At 48.2% G+C, this 16,672-nt stretch overlaps 1 protein-coding gene across 1 annotated transcript; it reads right to left on the bottom strand.

Annotated features, from left to right (window-relative positions):
• Positions 1–2,979: 2,979 nt before the first annotated feature.
• On the bottom strand, positions 2,980–5,088 carry LOC135384721 (neprilysin-1-like). The gene has a single exon (XM_064613908.1). The coding sequence runs from the start codon at positions 5,086–5,088 to the stop codon at positions 2,980–2,982; it is 2,109 nt and encodes a 702-aa protein (XP_064469978.1).
• Positions 5,089–16,672: the final 11,584 nt, after the last annotated feature.

Raw genomic sequence — 16,672 nt, 5'->3', positions numbered from 1 at the left:
TCATTCTTTCACCGTTTGTTAGTCATAACAACAATCTTTTTTTTGTCATCTTTTTCTTTAATCTATTTCATCCGTCTTTCACCCTTTGTTAGTTTATCTTTCATTTCCTAATTATTTTCTTTTCTTTTTATTTATTTTATTATTATTTCATTTATTTTCTTTCTTTGCGGAATAGCAAGCCGACGTCCCGTTTGGCTGACCTTTCCCCCGTTTTTTTTTTCTTTTCCTCTAATAAATATACCCCCCCCCCCCCCCCCCGCCGCCGAATGCAGTGCGGAATGTGTTGCACGCGCTTTTAGATTCCAAATAAATGGGTTCTATGGGAACATGAACAGGTGAAGCCTAGAGTCACTAAATAAGCTACGCTTCAGAGTATCGACACTGAGCCGCCATGTTGTTTCGGATGACCTCCAGCCCCACCTCTATTTTGGCAGTAGAAATAGAAGAAGGTGAAGTTCAGCAGTGGAAGAAGACAACACTTCGAAGAGCGCTAAATGGATGGCGCTGGAGGTCATCCGAAACAACATGGCGGCTCAGTGTCGATACTCTGAAGCGTAGCTTATTTAGTGACTCTAGTGAAGCCTGCTTTGTGTTTTGCCCCGAATTCTTGGGCATGAGTTATACGTTGAATCGCGTGCAAGTTCACGGCACCAACAACCAACCTTACTTGTCTATTCTTCGCCTGGATGTGCTCCCGAGTGCATTCGAAGAACAGCAACATATTATTTAGTGGAGTGCTCTGTCGTTATTGCTGAAAGTATAATGATGCAGTGAAAACCGAAGTCCTACGGTGTCTAGAAAGATGAGCATGGGCGAAGCAATTTCCTCATATTGAGATGGCGAGAGTCTAGTCGATTTGGAGACACTGTGAGTGTGGTCATGAAAGGCTGGTGTGGGGCCAATGGAGGAGGACGTGTTATACCCCTATCACACGGACACTTTCGATCCGCATTGAGCCAATGCTCATCGAGCTCAATGCGGATCCGGCGCTGCTACACGGACACGTTCGCGCAGGATCGAACTCTGATCCTGCTTAAGCCGATCCAGTTCGTTAAACGGGATTGAGATTCTCAAGACGGCTTGAAGACCGCCATTGGCATTCTTGAACTCGGCGAATTTGTAGTAATAAACAAAAACATTACATTAATTTGCAAATGTTCCTATACAAGTCCATAGAATTTAATGGTTACGGTTTTAGTCTGCAGATGACGGGCGACTGGGTCTGCTAATTTGTTTCATTTCAACCACTCTCGACACCGCGCCCCCCGTAGAGGCTTAGTAAACAGCACAATGCGGAAGCGGATGCGCTTATCCACGACTTTTTAGGAACATATTTGTCAATCCCAGCCTTGGGGCTGTTAGAGAAGCCTATCGACAAGCCAATCTTTCAATACACATTGAGTTGGACCGTGTGGCAGCGTCGCGCACCGAACGCTCTTGAGAAACCCGATGCGGATCAGATTCAATCTGCATTGAAAGTGCAGTGTGACAGGGGTATTGCAGATAGAAATATGACAACTGTCGAAAAGGCAGGACTGTGGCGGGTGTCGAACCACGCTTGAGGCTTGCGTTGTGTTTGAGAACTCGATAATGTGTTGCGCTGTGTTCCTGTTTGTACCCTGTCTCAGGTTTCTTCGTTTTGCAATGTACCAGCTTGCCTGCGCCTTAGCACTGCGCCCTAGCCGTTGTGTTGTGCTTGTCTGTATGTGTGCTGTAACCTCGGAACAGTTATTTCCATGATGTGTTACATATTTTGCAAGTCACCACAGTGACGATAGCTTGCAGAGCCCACTTGTGTCAAGCGATAACGCAGCTCTGCAGTAAAAGCGACATTGAATGGCATCTGATCAATTAACACAGTACGCTGACGACAAGTTTTTCACGGCATACGAAAAGCGGGAGTTGGATGAACTCTTGCAAGCATATACGTAGTATAGGCATGAATGTCAGCTGCCCACTGTCGCGAGGGCAGAAGTCCCGTTAGAGGGAGACTTCGCAAGGACTCGAAAAAAAATTAGGTGAGCATCATACTGAACACGAACCACCCCGCCGATGCCAAATACAACACTCGCATTCATTTTGCGCGAATAATTAATTCGTAAATGATGGCAACACCAAACCGAAACCGAAATGCGAAGGGCAGAAAACAGAGATCCATACTACGGCGGTTCGTCTGGAGGAGGACACCATGACGTCACCCAGCATTGTCGTCTGCTGCGAAGCCTGTATTCTCCCTTGCCGGATGCCGGATGTGAAGCGAGAAGGCACTGAAAGCTTTCAGTGCCTTCTCGCTTCACAGAGACAAAGCGCTCGCTTTGTAATGAATTCGTTTGAATAAAATCTGCTGAGTAGATATTTCGTACACATGTCCCTGATATGCCAAATGTATATATGCCGGATATGCCACAAACTTTGTGGTGACTTTGTTGAGGAGTCCCACTTCAAAGCGTTCAAGAATAGAACAACTGCCACCTCTCCGCTGTTTGTCTGACGCACTGACGCTACGTCACGCCGCAGCAGTGCGTGCCATGCCTCACGGCTCTCACGGTGCAGTCAAGGTCACGGCGCACCGCATGAACTGATTTTCAGGGGTTGGTAAACTGCGCCGTAATGAGCTACCCTTCAGCGAAAATGTTGCACGGCTTGGGACAAAAGCTTACGGAACACGGCATTGGCGTGCCTCTACATCCCTGCGTCGTCGTGCAAGCTGTCATGGAGCGATCGAATAAGAAAAGGGTGACCGGCTACTCTATTAATCTCTCAGTATAAACGTCCGTTCCTGTTACCTGATGGTGCTTCGCTCTAATGGAGAAATGTGACACCCCGGTGTTCCGTAAACTTTTATCCCAAACTGTGCATGGTGGCTCCCCGAAAGACAACTTTATCAATAAGCAAGTTCCGAGCTGAATATCGTTTCATTGCGCCTCTAACATACATATAAATAAGTCGCTGTTATACAGCAGACGAGAACAACGATGTTCAGTAGAGCTCGCACATGGGGCCGGGAGTCTCTTGCTGCATCTCGTCGCACTGCCAAGCCTCTCTGAACTCTGGCATATTATTGACCGCACCATTGCACATATTAGTGGCCAAATCGGTAAGGACAACTTTGCCATCACGCTCTGTTGTACTACAAATTCCCAAACAGTAAGTCAGAAAGAACATATTGGCGTCAGAAAGGTGCATATTGGGGAGCTCCCACTTCACTTTTCTCTGTGCCACAGCCGTCATCATAGCATCGTACGCAATTCTCACTGCCAAGTAGGAGTCTGTGTAGTCGGAACGAACTGAAGCCGACGATGAATTCGTCTTCTTTGCAAAGCATTGCTTCCTCCGTAGGTATTCGCGGTAGGTGTTCCCCAGCCACCAATGCTGTGAGGTTCCGAGGGCACCTGTCTTCGCTCCTTTCCTTGTCAAGGCCTGTGCAAGAGCCTTTGCTATCCACGTCCCGATGCCACCGTACTTAACTGGCAACGGGAGACTTTCCGAGTAGTACGGTACGTTCAAAAGACCCGCGAAGATGTAAAATGTGTTTGTTGCGTGGTCGGCATCTATGCCAACAGATGCGAAGTTTCCTTCTCGAGCGTACCTTTTCTTACCGCTCAGCCGGAAAGCAGCATCGTTTTGCTTGATTTTCAGAAGGTTGTCGTAGTAATCATCAGTGAAGGCCTTCAGCTTAGCATACCTCTCGTGCACCTCGAAGACTGCCATGTAAATGGCCGCGACGGGACCAACCACAGATGCCTTCTTCAGCTTGTTCAACGTTATCGCCTTTGATTCTTCGTCCACCCACGTGCTGGTCCGAACCCTCCGCTGCGTTGCAGCCAGGATTGTGTGAATGAGATGGACAACGTCTAGGCTCATCGTGTGATTCGGATTGCTAGCGAGCAGGGTGAACACGTTCCAGCCATGTAGGAAGTGGTACATCACTTCGTGCAGGCACGGTGTCACCATAGTGTTCTTGAGACGAGGAAACCATAACGTGAGGAACGGACGGCTATCCCTCGCCTCTTGTACTCTGCTGTCAGTGGCTGCAAATTGGTTGGCGATCATGTAACCCATGTAGCGCATAACTTGCACGGTGGTAATATTCTGAGTAAGCAGCTGCAATGCAGACGACACGAAATGCAGGTTAGTGTACACAATTGATTTTTCAGTAAGGTTACCCAGCGGCTTAAGATGCTGGATCCATTTGTCCGTTGTGAGGCCGAGGTCTGCAGTTAGGTTCAGTACACTTTCCAAGTACTGATAGTCATTGTCAAAAGGGGCTCTGGTGAAGTTGCAGAGCGACATGTGCAAGGATGCTACTTCACCCGTCCCTACTGCGCTCTGATATCCAAAGATCCGAAAAATCTCTTTTACGTAGTCTGTATACTCTTGCTCTAAGGACGCATTGTCGCTCCGGTAAGGACATGCCTGCTTGGTAGGAAGGAAAGAGACTCTGGGCTTGCCGATGTCAAATCGATAGACTCGTTCTGCTTTAAAGACGAGGTTCATATTCCACTTCAAGTCCGCCTTCAGTATCTCTGCAAAGACGTCGAAGTGACCGGAGTCCGTGTAATCAAAATTAGGCCAGTTTTTCAAATGAAAAATTCCAAGAACTTTCTTGAGCTTATCTATCGTGTGCGATCCATTCATGGCCGTGCAGGACTGGAACAAGATAGCTGTCATGTCTACGATGTCTTGTTTGTTCCTGTTTGCTCTGTACATCTTCAATTTGAGTTCCAATATTAGGAAGAACCCAACCTCGATAGCCGTCGAGACAGTGTTGGCCTCGGCAGCGGAGTTGACCCAACCGCTGCAGACGTGGCTCACGAAGTCCGTGCAAGGTGGGATACGCCCATCCATTGAGAAGCTCAGTTGCTGTGACATCAGGTCACAATATAAGGTACGGCAAGTTCTCACGGTGGCATGCTTCCTCATCTTGCCGGCGCTGTCTTCCAGGTAGTAGAGGAGATACACCAAGGAGACAATTCCCGTAAGACATGTGATCACTATGCAGCTGGAGATCAGAAAGTTGCCTTCAGTTTCTTTTGTGTTTTTCCTGGACGAAACCTCTTCATCGGCGCTCCTCTCGTCTTCGCTCATTGCGAACTGCTTCGTATGCTTGTTCTACACAGACAAACTAGGCAAACGTTCGAACTACTACTTCTTCTTCCTCACATTTTCTGCACTAGATTCACCAAGGACCAGGGCTCTGCGTGCGATAAGGACGTTGTGTAGGTGTGTACTTATTACTTATTGGGTAACAGACAGATACATTTTCTCTATTTTTTTCTTTTTCATTCACTCACTCACTCACTCAGGCAATCATTCAGTAGATAAGATGTAACTATACTGCAGTGCATCGTGTGCAAGGCTAAAAATGAGATGTAAGAAAGGCACTGCAAGGACTTCAACAGTGGGTAAGATACAATACTACGATATAAGAGGCTAGGGACCAACTCCACAATCCGGTACGAATAGCCCCAAATGAGAAGCACAGTGCTAACGAAATATGACCTACTGCTACGCAAATGCACAATGAAACTGCAATGGTGGAGGCTAGAGTGGAGCAAAATGTTCCACGCTTTCATCTTGCCCACAGTTTATGCATACTAGGGATGTGTAATATTCCTGCACGGTAAATATAAAAGTTGAATCGAGGGACAGGATACCTGAAGAGCGTCAGGCAGACGTCGGTCCCTTGGGAACTGCCGCAGTGTCCGCCCATTTCATCGAACGCCGTTTCATCGACGCTGTTTCATCGAATGCCGCTGTACTCAGCAACTGAGCATGTGGCTTGCACAAGACATGCAAGTACCTTTCAGGGTCCTTAGTAGAAGATATTGGTCTTTCCGCAAGGTAACTTTGATATCCGATTGCCGATTCAATTGAAGAGTGTCATTCACGATCACCAGGTCATTGTAATATACGATCTAGTGTGGGGGTAGGTAGAGTAAATCTGTGTGACTGCTTCCATATGAATGTTCATTCTACTCGAAAGTCAAATGGGTTTCTGACCAAACAAAAAATGAGGAGCGGTCTTGACAACATAACCCAGTGGTGCCTTGAATGGTAGATGATAATTATTTTGGATTAAACTATCTGTTGCCAGACTACAAAAAATATCCAGGTATATTGCAAATATACTTAACTACGGTGTAAGCTATTGGAAAATATTGACTATTGTAAATACTTGGGTGTCAAAAGGTAGTCGTGTCAGGAAGTACGTAGAGCACTTGATGTAGAAGCTTCTTGCGCCCAACTAGAATGCTTTTTTCTCTGCTGGGTCCTATGGTGACATAGCTGCCTCTGTGTCCTCCCAAACCTCAACCTTTGCCTACCAGTTTACAGCTGACTGAGGTTGCAGCGAGGACAGCTCACTGCCCTTTCTACAGCAATATGATTCAGATTTCATGAATCGCCCACAAAGTTTTCGAACAAGAGCCACCATCTCGTCGTACAGCACATGAACTAAGGGTTCAGTGCGTTGAAACAAAGTCAGAAATTCTGTGAAAATGTCTGCAGCATTCCTGACAAAAAGCAATTTTGGGTAGAAGTCCTTGTTCGAGAACGCCTTCCGCAAGCGTTCACGCAGCTGCCCTCCTGAACGACACTGACTTTCCGACATGACAACATTCTTCACTGCCGAAAACTGCTCAATCAGTCGACTCGCTGCGGGCCCAGTGTAAGCCACCTCGAACTTAAGTGACGGAGGAAGACATTCTCAGGCAGCCAAGCACTTCCTGCTGTGCTTTCACTGCGGCACTCTGCACAGCAGGATTCTTGAAGAAATAATATAGGTCCACCACTGCTGCCTCAACATCTGATCCAAAGGCGTCTAAGCCATGCCCAAATACATTATGAACCTTATGAAGGCAACACTCGCCTATATCTAGCACAACAACAACTTTATTTTGGCTTTGGAGAGTGGGGAGTTTCATCGCCACAGGCGATACTCTACCCCGTTGCTGGTGGGAATGTGGGGAATAAAATAACGAGCCCCGTCACAATAACGATCGAAGTCCTATGGTGTCCAGAAATGTCAGAAGAGCTTTGAACGCAGATCGTTGCTGGGCTGGATTGTGCCAGGGACCAAGCAATTTCGATAGGGAGAAGGGGCGAGAGTCCAGCTGACGAAGAGACTCGGAGAGTGTGGTTCGGGAAGGTTGGTAGTGGGAGCAATGAAGAAGAATATGCTCCAGATCCTCAAGCACACCACAGTGGCAGCAGGTGGGAGAGTCAACATGTCTCAAGCGGTAACGTCACTGAGCTGTAAAGGCCACATCGAGGCGCATTCGGTGGATTAATGCAGCATCTTGACGAGAGGTGTTTCGTGGCATGCGGAAAGTGAGCGTTGGATAAACTCTGCTCAACATCTAGCATATTTGGGTGCGTTTCCTTCATCTATCGTGTCAAGCGTTTCATCACGTTAGGTCCGTCGCTGAAGAAGCAGATCAGGTTATTTTGCGGAAGGTCCTGAGTCGCCTTGGCGATTTCGTTGAGCACTATATCAGACATCGCGGAACCCAGCCGAAAGGACTCCAAATGTTCAACAACCACCTCTTTCGTGACATCAGAATAAAACCTTGCAACAACATCTAGCTCTTGGCACCGCTGCTCCACTACGGGTGTTTCGTCCACGGCAATTGCGTAGAGGACAGATGGTCTGTTGAGCTCTTCTACAACTAGCTTCTTAAAGTGAGGCCCGAGGCCATCAGACACAATGTACGACGCCTTCCTCCGTTTACACGAAAATTGCCTGGCGATTTCCGAGTCCGGAAACATTAGCGGATAAAGGGACGAGGCGGCCCAAGAGTACGGAATTCCTTTTAGCGTCATTCCCAGCACGAAGAGAGTCTCCGCCTGCGCGACGCGGTCACTCGCAGATAGGACCCCTCTGTTGCACGTGAAGTCCAAGCCTTGCTGCATATTCTTCGGCCGTTTTAGTATTCCAGAGTCGTCCCGGTGCTGCATTGGCACATTCGACGTGTCGCTTGGTGCCTTCATGGCGTTTGACGGATGCAACGCCGTGTTGCCTGCAACTGATGCTCTGGTTGCACAAGATACAAAAACCGCTGTCGGGAGAACCCTGGCGACACCACACTGATATTCGGTCACCATTTTCGTCGATTTCGTTGAGAATATCGGCGTTGAACTTCGTGGAACGACCCACGCAAGAAGAGACCCCTTTATTTCATCAAACGGCACAATCGCGGGTCGCAACGTAGTACCCCACAGTTCAACTAAGTGCAGACGAGGTGAACCATGCATTTCCTACTTGCTAACTTACGTTTGAGTTTGCAGAGTGACATTCTCAGAGGATCGCTCGTACGCACAATACGGCGTTCGTTGCGTTCGGTTCAAGAGACGCGTGGGCCGCAGTGTTTCCACACCCGTCGGAGGAAAAGAATGTAGATAACTTGTTAAAAAGTATGGACATTTTAGTAGAGATCTGTAGATCGCAGTAAAACGTACAATTTGCTTAAAGGGACTATGAAATTTCCCGAACCCCCATACTTTTTTTCGCTGGAAACTGTTCTTCCCGTCGAGAAACTAATATGCCACAAATTTTTCCGGACGAAATCGCTCCACTCTGTGAGGAGCGCGCGCTCGAAATGTCTCTTCCACGTTCCTCCTCTCCCGCGCACATTCTCCCGTCCACCCCGTCGATGGTGTAACGTACGGACCGCGCTTCTGTTCCCCGTTACGTCACCGGTGTTGCGCAATGGCAAGTAATGCTGGTAATGCTGCGAGCCCGCTGTGGCTGTCGCCGTCCAGTCGCACATATAAGGTCACAAGGTCTCTGGTCGCGTCTGAGGGTTGAAGTTGAAGCATTACGTTTTCTTGGTTGGAGGCGTTCGGATAACACGCTATAATGAACAGCTTTTTGCGTGTGAATCGTTTGTTACAGTTGAGCTGTCAAGTATGACATGTGAGCTGTACTTTTTCATCGAATGTATTCGTCCTCTGCTCTGCGGCCGTTCACAACAAGGAACTCAAGTACCTCCGTGGCTTTGAGAGTTTTGCTGACGAGTTACGTGGGTCTCTAGCGATTCAGCGCAACGTGTATTGGTTGTATCGCCGTCACCAATGGAAAGTGTCTGGTGGTTGCTTGGCGTTGCAGTTATATTTACGTCAGTTGCAGTTATGTTTACGTGTTGGCAATCTGACAACAAAGGAAGTGCGACTGTGATATTTGGAAGATGCCCCCTTTGTTGCTCGATTTGTTTGCACAAATTATCGTAAAAGACTGGGTGGTGTAATGTTTTGTTTTACTTTGTTTCAAGTAGTGTTTTTCGTCGACATTACCTTTATTATTCAAAGCAGCTTCGCGCCGTCAGGCGATTTTAACCCTGTATTCACACGAGTCAGTTTTCTGCCGGCTGACGCTCAGGCGGCAGGGAACGTCACCGCTCTCTGGTGCCACGTGACCGGCGCTCTTCGCCACGTCACCACTTTCTGATCTCCGGAGCGGCAGTCGGAGGCAGCCGGATATCTTGTCCTCCCGGCACAGATTCTGACGCCGACGGCGTCTACTGCCAGCAGAAGGAGAAGGTGACGCAACGGATACTTATCGCGCTTGCTTTTTATTTCATCAGGATTGTTCTGTATGTGCCCCATACAACGGCATTCACTGTACTATGGCCAATTCTGAATTGGAACGCCAACGATGCTTGGCTTTACCGCGAAAGTGGTGCAACGACACACCGGCGCAGCAGCTTTGGAACAATTATGCAACGCATAGATAGATGCCTACAATGTAGTGTTGCATAGGAAGCTTTTTCTCTACGTCAGACGAAACAGACACGGAATACAAAACATGAATTTTATAAACGTGGATATTTCTTTCGCTGGACAGACGTTCACTCCCTACCATAGCTGGGCGGCCTCACTCATGAGGACCCTCATGAGGACGCCTCACCCTCACCTCACGATGATGAGGTGAGGGGGAGTGAGGCCAGACCACGCTGAAAATTCCTCATGAGGACAGTCGTGAGGCATTGTCCCTCATGAGGCCCACCGTGAGGGCCCTCATGAGGGCAGTCATCGTGAGGCCATCAATACGTGAGGGTACAACGTATTCCGTGAGGAGCCTCACAGATGAGGCCGTGAGGCCCTTTGTGAGGAGCCTCACCGATGAGGCCGTGAGGCCTTTTGTGAGGAACCTCACCGGTGAGGCCGTGAGGCCCTTTGTGAGGAACCTCACGGATGAGGCCGTGAGGCCTTTCGTGAGGAACCTCACGAATGAGGTCATGGGTCCATTCGTGAAGAGCCTCACGGATGAATCGGAAGCCACTGTATCCCCTCGCTTGGAGAAGGTGTGCGTCAGATGACATCACTCTGCGCGAAGGGCTAATGGAAATTCGAAGATCTTCGAGGATCTCCATGTTCCGTCCTTAGGTTTCATTCGTTCATATACAGGGTGGTCCACCAACCATGATAGAAATTCATAGTAAGAGACGTTGGCCCCGGAGGGACATGCGGTCAAGGGATTTTTTTTCTGCCAATAACTTTTGCCACATATTGGTAACATTTTTATTTCATTTTAATTGACGGAATTGAATTGAACTCCGAAATTTTCCAAGGCAACCTTTTCGTTTTCTTTGCGGAAATGGGTTCCCCGTGGTCATTTTTCTCAGTATAGCACATAATCCCACTCGTAATGCAATGGCAATTGCCGAAATAAATTCGTCGAAAATTCGTGGAGATGAGCCCTTGGCTCCGCCTCTTTTTTGACGGCTCTAAGTTTGAGCGCAAAGCTGCGAAGAAAGGAGGTTACATTGACACGCCACACGAGGGGGGAAAGGGTTACAAGCCTTACCCATGGAACAAACACCCGCGGTGAGTGCGGGAAGAGCTATTTTATCAAAAATGAGGTCACCCGACGTGTTGACAGGTAGGGAAGGAAATACATTTTTGGACCGTTATGCACTCCGGTCTCAGTAAATGCAGTGAACAAGTAAACGGCAGCGATGGCAAGCACCGTGTATTCCAACCAAGAAAAAACAAGGATGATCATTGCTCTGGGGGCTGCAGGTATGGACTATGACAGAGCAGTCCTGAAATACAGTGAAATGCTTCCAGGAACTAGGGTGGTGAGCTCTTGTACCATAAGGCGTGCATTTGTGAGACTGTCCACAACACGAAGTTTCCATTCCGGTACCCAGAGCCGGTCACACCCAATCTCTGCCAGTGAGTCGACACAAACAGACCAGGCCCTGAAAGAAGTAGGAGATGATCTCCACGTAAAGTCTGCGCACCCTGGCAAAGTGAGTACAGATATCAAAGTCAAGTGTGCTGAGGATACTACCCAATCACAAACTCCACCCATACCACGTGAGCCTTCATCAACATTTCCAGCCGGGCGACAACCAGAAATGGCTGGATTTCTGTAACTGGATCCGATGTCGGACCCAGGAAAGCAGAAACTTTCTGAACAGGGTCATTTGGGCTGATGAGGCCCACTTCTGCCATAGCGCTCAAGTGAATCGACACAACACGCATTATTGGAGCCAAACAAACCCACACTGGCTATGGGACATGGGACTGCAAGCATCAGTACGAGTGGGGATTGAATGTATGGGCCGCGATTTATAATGGAGCTATTATTGGGCCAATCTTTTTCACGGGACCCCTAAATGCCAACCGTTACTGTAGCGAAATTTTAGATGCCGTGTTCAGCTTTATTGATGACCTGCCTCTTGCTGAACAGACCCGCGTGTGGTTTCAGCACGACGGGGCTCCACCTCACAGCGCGCGGCGTGCAGTACAGCTGCTCCGTCACATGTTCCGGGAGAAGTGGGCTGGCCGATTTGGTCCAGGGTCATGGCCCGCCAGGTCTCCTGACTTAACGCCGATGGACTTTTACCTCTGGGGTCGCATCAAAGACGAAGTATACAAAAGCGAACCACGATCGCCGGCTGACCAGCAGGGGAAAATCACTGCTTTCTGCTCGTCGCTTTCCAGATCCGAAATAAAAAGGGCCGTGGAAGATACAATTCGGAGAGCCCACTGGTGCATTGCAGCAGATGGCGAACGCTTCGAACGCTTTTACGCTAATGATAACCTAATCGAAGTACACAGGAAGTGTGTGAAGAAATCCGTAGCATGTTGAAACAAACGAATTGAAAAAAGAAGAGAGCTGACAGGTGTTCGCGCATACAACTCTCTCTCTCTTTCACACACATACACAGGCTCATGACAACAAGGTGGTGCAGAAAAGCTACGAGACCGCTATCAGCGGTCATAGTGAAAACAGCAACGTAGCACCCAAAAGCAAACAAACACACTGAGCAAAACACGAATAAAGGAAAAAGAGCGCGACCCTGAAACTGACGTGGGCAAAGCTGATACCTGACAGCGGAACTCTTCTGTGGGTTGGGTTTGTAACCCTTTCCCCCTCGTGTGGCGTGTCAATATAACCACCTTTCTTCGCAGCTTTGCGCTCAAACTTAGAGCCGTCAAAAAAGAGGCGGTGCCAAGGGCTCTCATTTCCACGATTTTCGGCGAATTTATTTCGGCAATTGCCATTGCATTACGAGTGGGGTTATGCGCTATACTGAGTAAAATGACGACGGGGAACCCATTTCCGCAAAGAATACGTTAGATTGCCTTGGGAAATTTCGGAATTCAATTCAAGAAATTAACTTTCCGTCAATTGAAATGAAATAAAAATATTACAAATATGTGACAAAAGTTACTGGCAGAAAAAAATCCCTTCACCGCATGTCTCCCCAGGGCCTACGTTTTTTACTATGAATTTCTATCAGGGTTGGTGGGCCACCCTGTATGAAGGTTACCATGAAGAATCTCACTTCAAAGGGGCATGCGACTTTTTCATTAGTGACCTTACAGATAAGTCATGACTCTCTTAGGCGGTCACGTTATGTTGTTGCATAAGATAAAACCCCGAGAATAGGGAACACGATTTCGAAGTCGTGTTTTGAGTGCCACACTACCTCTTGTGGATTCGTTTTTCTGCCTGTTTACTGGAATAGCAGCCTCGTTTGGAGAGGCCGTGTACCGCGTTTTCGAAAGCGCGTGCAGCTGCCTTCCCCCGCTAATTTCGAATGATTGCAACTGGACACACGCGTGCTGTGTCGTGCCAAAGGTGCCATGTGCGGTGTTTTTGTATTTTCTTTTTAAACAAATGTTACCGCTGCTGGGAATGTAACGAGGCCTTCTTTTTATTTTGACAGCCCTTGTTCTTAACAGCATAAAGCTGAATATAAAGCAGCCTTTACCGGGCTCCCCAAAGTCTGTGCGACAGCAATAATGAAGGAAGTACTAAGGAAGGAACTAACAAAGCAGAACAAACAAATAACAATCAAAAAGATCTATGATGAAAAACCCGAGACTGGGGAAGAGACGAAAAACAGACGTTGAAATTGAGTTTGTGTGCGTCGTCTGTTTTTCGTCTTTTCCCCAGTCTCGGGTTTTTCATCATGGAGTTGCAAGAATTTTCAAAATCTTTCTTTGTCTCCTCAAAACAAAGCCAGGAAAACTGGAATCCCCGTGACTGTAGCGCGCCTTTGAACTGTAAAAGAAGGAGAAGAAAAAACAATAAAAAGGCACGACCTGATTGCAGGCGCGATTAAGTACCATCGTTGTGCCCAAACACTTCAGCTGTGAGCGTATCCTCCGATTCTGGCAGCAGCGTCATACGGTTCTGAGAATCGAGTACAGGATCTCTTCAAGGACTATTCCCCGCCACCACCCGATCATTTCCGTAACGGTACATCTGCACTGTAGTATTTCGGGCTCCACTTTACTGATGCCAAACACTAACGTTAAACCTCACTGTTACAGTAACAACTGTCAGCACATTTATCCAAGCACAGCACGAAACCCCGTAAACAGTTTAATGCCGCGCAGTATCATTAGTACCAACTACCGACACAGTCGATAAACGCCGACGTCTCATGTGAACATGACGGAAAGTTCTTTTGAGGCTCACGTACGTGTCTCCTAGTGACTTGAAGACACATGAGGCCATGTGGGTCCTCATGAGGTGAAGGTACGTGAGGCCATGAGGGCCCTCATGAGGTGAGGGCACGTGAGGATGAGGACACGTGAGGCCATGTGGGTCCTCATTAGGCGAATGTACGTGAGGCGCCGTGAGGACATGAGGGCCCTCATGAGGTGAGGGCACGTGAGGATGAGGACTCCTGAGGCCGTGAGAGCCCTCATGAGGTGAAGACAAGTGAGGATGAGGACCCTCATGAGGTGAAGATACGTGAGGCCATGAGGGTCATGAATAGCCTCATGAGGTGAAGGCATGTGAGGATGAGGATGGTGAGGCCTTTCGGGATCCCGATGCCCTGAAGTGAGGTTCGTGAGGGAAAAATTTGAAATGGAATGTGAGGGTAAGGGCGACTGAGGTTAAGTTACTGGTGAGGAAAATTTGGTGAGGGTGAGTGAGGCTGATAAAGTCCGTGCTTCGTGAGGTGAGGATGAGTGAGGCCGCAGGAAAATGCCCACCTATGCTCCCTACTGAAAAATCCTATATATAGATCCTCATATGATGTTATTGGATATAGGACCTATAAGTGGTGTAGGTTCCACAGGAGTTATAGGTTTTATAGGAGCAATATAGGTATTATAGGAGATGTAGGACCTGCGTCTCCTATATGATCTGTACACTGCGTGTGTGGGGACAAGGTATGAAATTTGGCTGTGGCGATACATGCATACACATGCAATGAACAAAAATAATAAGAGAGGAGTACAATAAAATACCATCTACTTCCCTTTATTTATTAATACCATTCACAATTTTTTACATTCAAGGACACAGCTGTAAAAGCTTGCACTGCCGTGGAGCAGATGACGGAGTTGCATGGGTGAGGCATATGCCTCATCTGTTTCACAGTAAACACAAATCAGTGAAGAGCTCTGCAACGTACTTTGACGCGACTTACTTGATGTCTTTCAACATTTCCGTGACGTATCTGTTCATTTTCCCACGTCGTGTGTGTGCTGGCTCATCTGCGTTGTTCACGAAAATCGATCCGTGAAAAGCATCTGAAATTCACAAATTCGTCGTAAGTAGCGGGGCCACTGGAGCATCACATGTGACATCTTAACCCTGATAAGCGTTGGAGGTTTACCAATAGGGACACTAAGCTAACAGATAAAAATAATGTAATAGGAATCACAAGGGTAATATTCACACTGAGAGCATAAAGTAGGAGGAACCCACATGCTGCAAAGGATACTGAACAAAAAGCACGAAACATGACACTACTGGCACGCAACTAACCTTTACTTCACCAAATCGAAGGGCTTCTGGACGTATCTTCCAACACGCACACAAGAAAGCACGTCCAGGCATCACCTGTAGAGCAGAATAACGCATCCACAGCAGTTCGGTGCACCAGATGGGCCCAGAGCCACAACGAAACGCGAAAATCCGGATGCGAGAACAAACGCGTCCGACCTCAACAAACTTTGCAAGCGAAATGAACGGCAGAGCGCCAGAGCCCCGCCTGGTGGCGGCGGTGGAAGGGAAGGGAGATGCACGCTGTTCAGGCGCTCCTCGCACTATGGCAAGAGAACGGAAAGTCGCGCGAGGACGGGACTAATACTATCGGAAAGAGGACGCTTTCCCCGTCAAAAAGAGACCTCAATCGCGTTTCTACGCCTACAAAAACCCGATATCGAGAAAAATGCCCCGGTCCTATGTATAAGAGGGCCGCCGTTGCCACGGTGTCCTAACTCGGGAACGGAGAGAGATAGAAAGGTGCCGCAAGTTTCTACGCGTTGCCTATATCGAGTGCGTTTATCCATTAAAAGGAAATTCGCATCCGCCGCGGGATTGAAACCTGAAAACGGAGACAAAGTCAGGAAATGGTGGTCGGTGTCAGGAATTTCGAGAATGATGCCTTAACCGCTGGAAATGGACGGATGGTTTGAATGAGAAAGTTGTAGAGCAGAGAACAGAGCACATGCACACAAAATTTCAACTGAATCGGACGTCGGGTATGCGAGTTAAGACTCAAAACAGTGGGAAGCGTTTCAGAGTTGCGCTAGCCAGACTGGTCGCCTCGTCATACTCTTAAGCCGATATCGCGAGAACGGAACGTCGCGCGTCTACGGGATCAAGGCTGTTCGAAAGAGCACATCGAGACTGTCACAACGAAGGGAAACACGACCATGTCGCAACAAGGGGAACGTTTTGGGGGGGAAAAGCCGTCGGTCCCATGTACTGGGAGGCCAGTAAACGCGGAAACCTGTAACTCGAGAACCGCTAAAGTTGGAAAAGTGTGGTAAATTTTACCACGTGCACCGCGTCGATAACAGTATGCTCTCCAAAGATACATCATGTCCGACGCGAGCTTATTTCCGAAAAAGGGCCCCGAAGTTCGAAAAAACGGCGTTTCTAACGCGTCTCCTCGTACAACTTCTAAACCACGAGATCAGCTGCTAGTGTGATTTGAGCGATCGTAGAACTATTCCAGACCTGTTCGGACCTAAATTTTGGTCTCGATCCGATAAACGGGGCGAGAGGTACGGGACTTTGGAGGTGTCGGAAGCACTGGCGGCGGCCTTGAATTTCCAAATATCTCGGCAACTGTCAGGATTTCTCACAAGCCACGAGCATGCACGCGAAGGGGGAAGAAACGGGAATTCGTCACAAAAAAACGCGTCCCGATATGACAGCTGCAGGCCGAGATATTAGACCCGG

The sequence above is a fragment of the Ornithodoros turicata genome, chromosome 2 (assembly GCF_037126465.1).
Source record: "Ornithodoros turicata isolate Travis chromosome 2, ASM3712646v1, whole genome shotgun sequence".
Classification (NCBI taxonomy): domain Eukaryota; kingdom Metazoa; phylum Arthropoda; class Arachnida; order Ixodida; family Argasidae; genus Ornithodoros; species Ornithodoros turicata.
The sequence above is the reverse complement of the archived record's forward strand: the minus strand, read 5'-3'. Positions and strand labels throughout refer to the sequence as shown.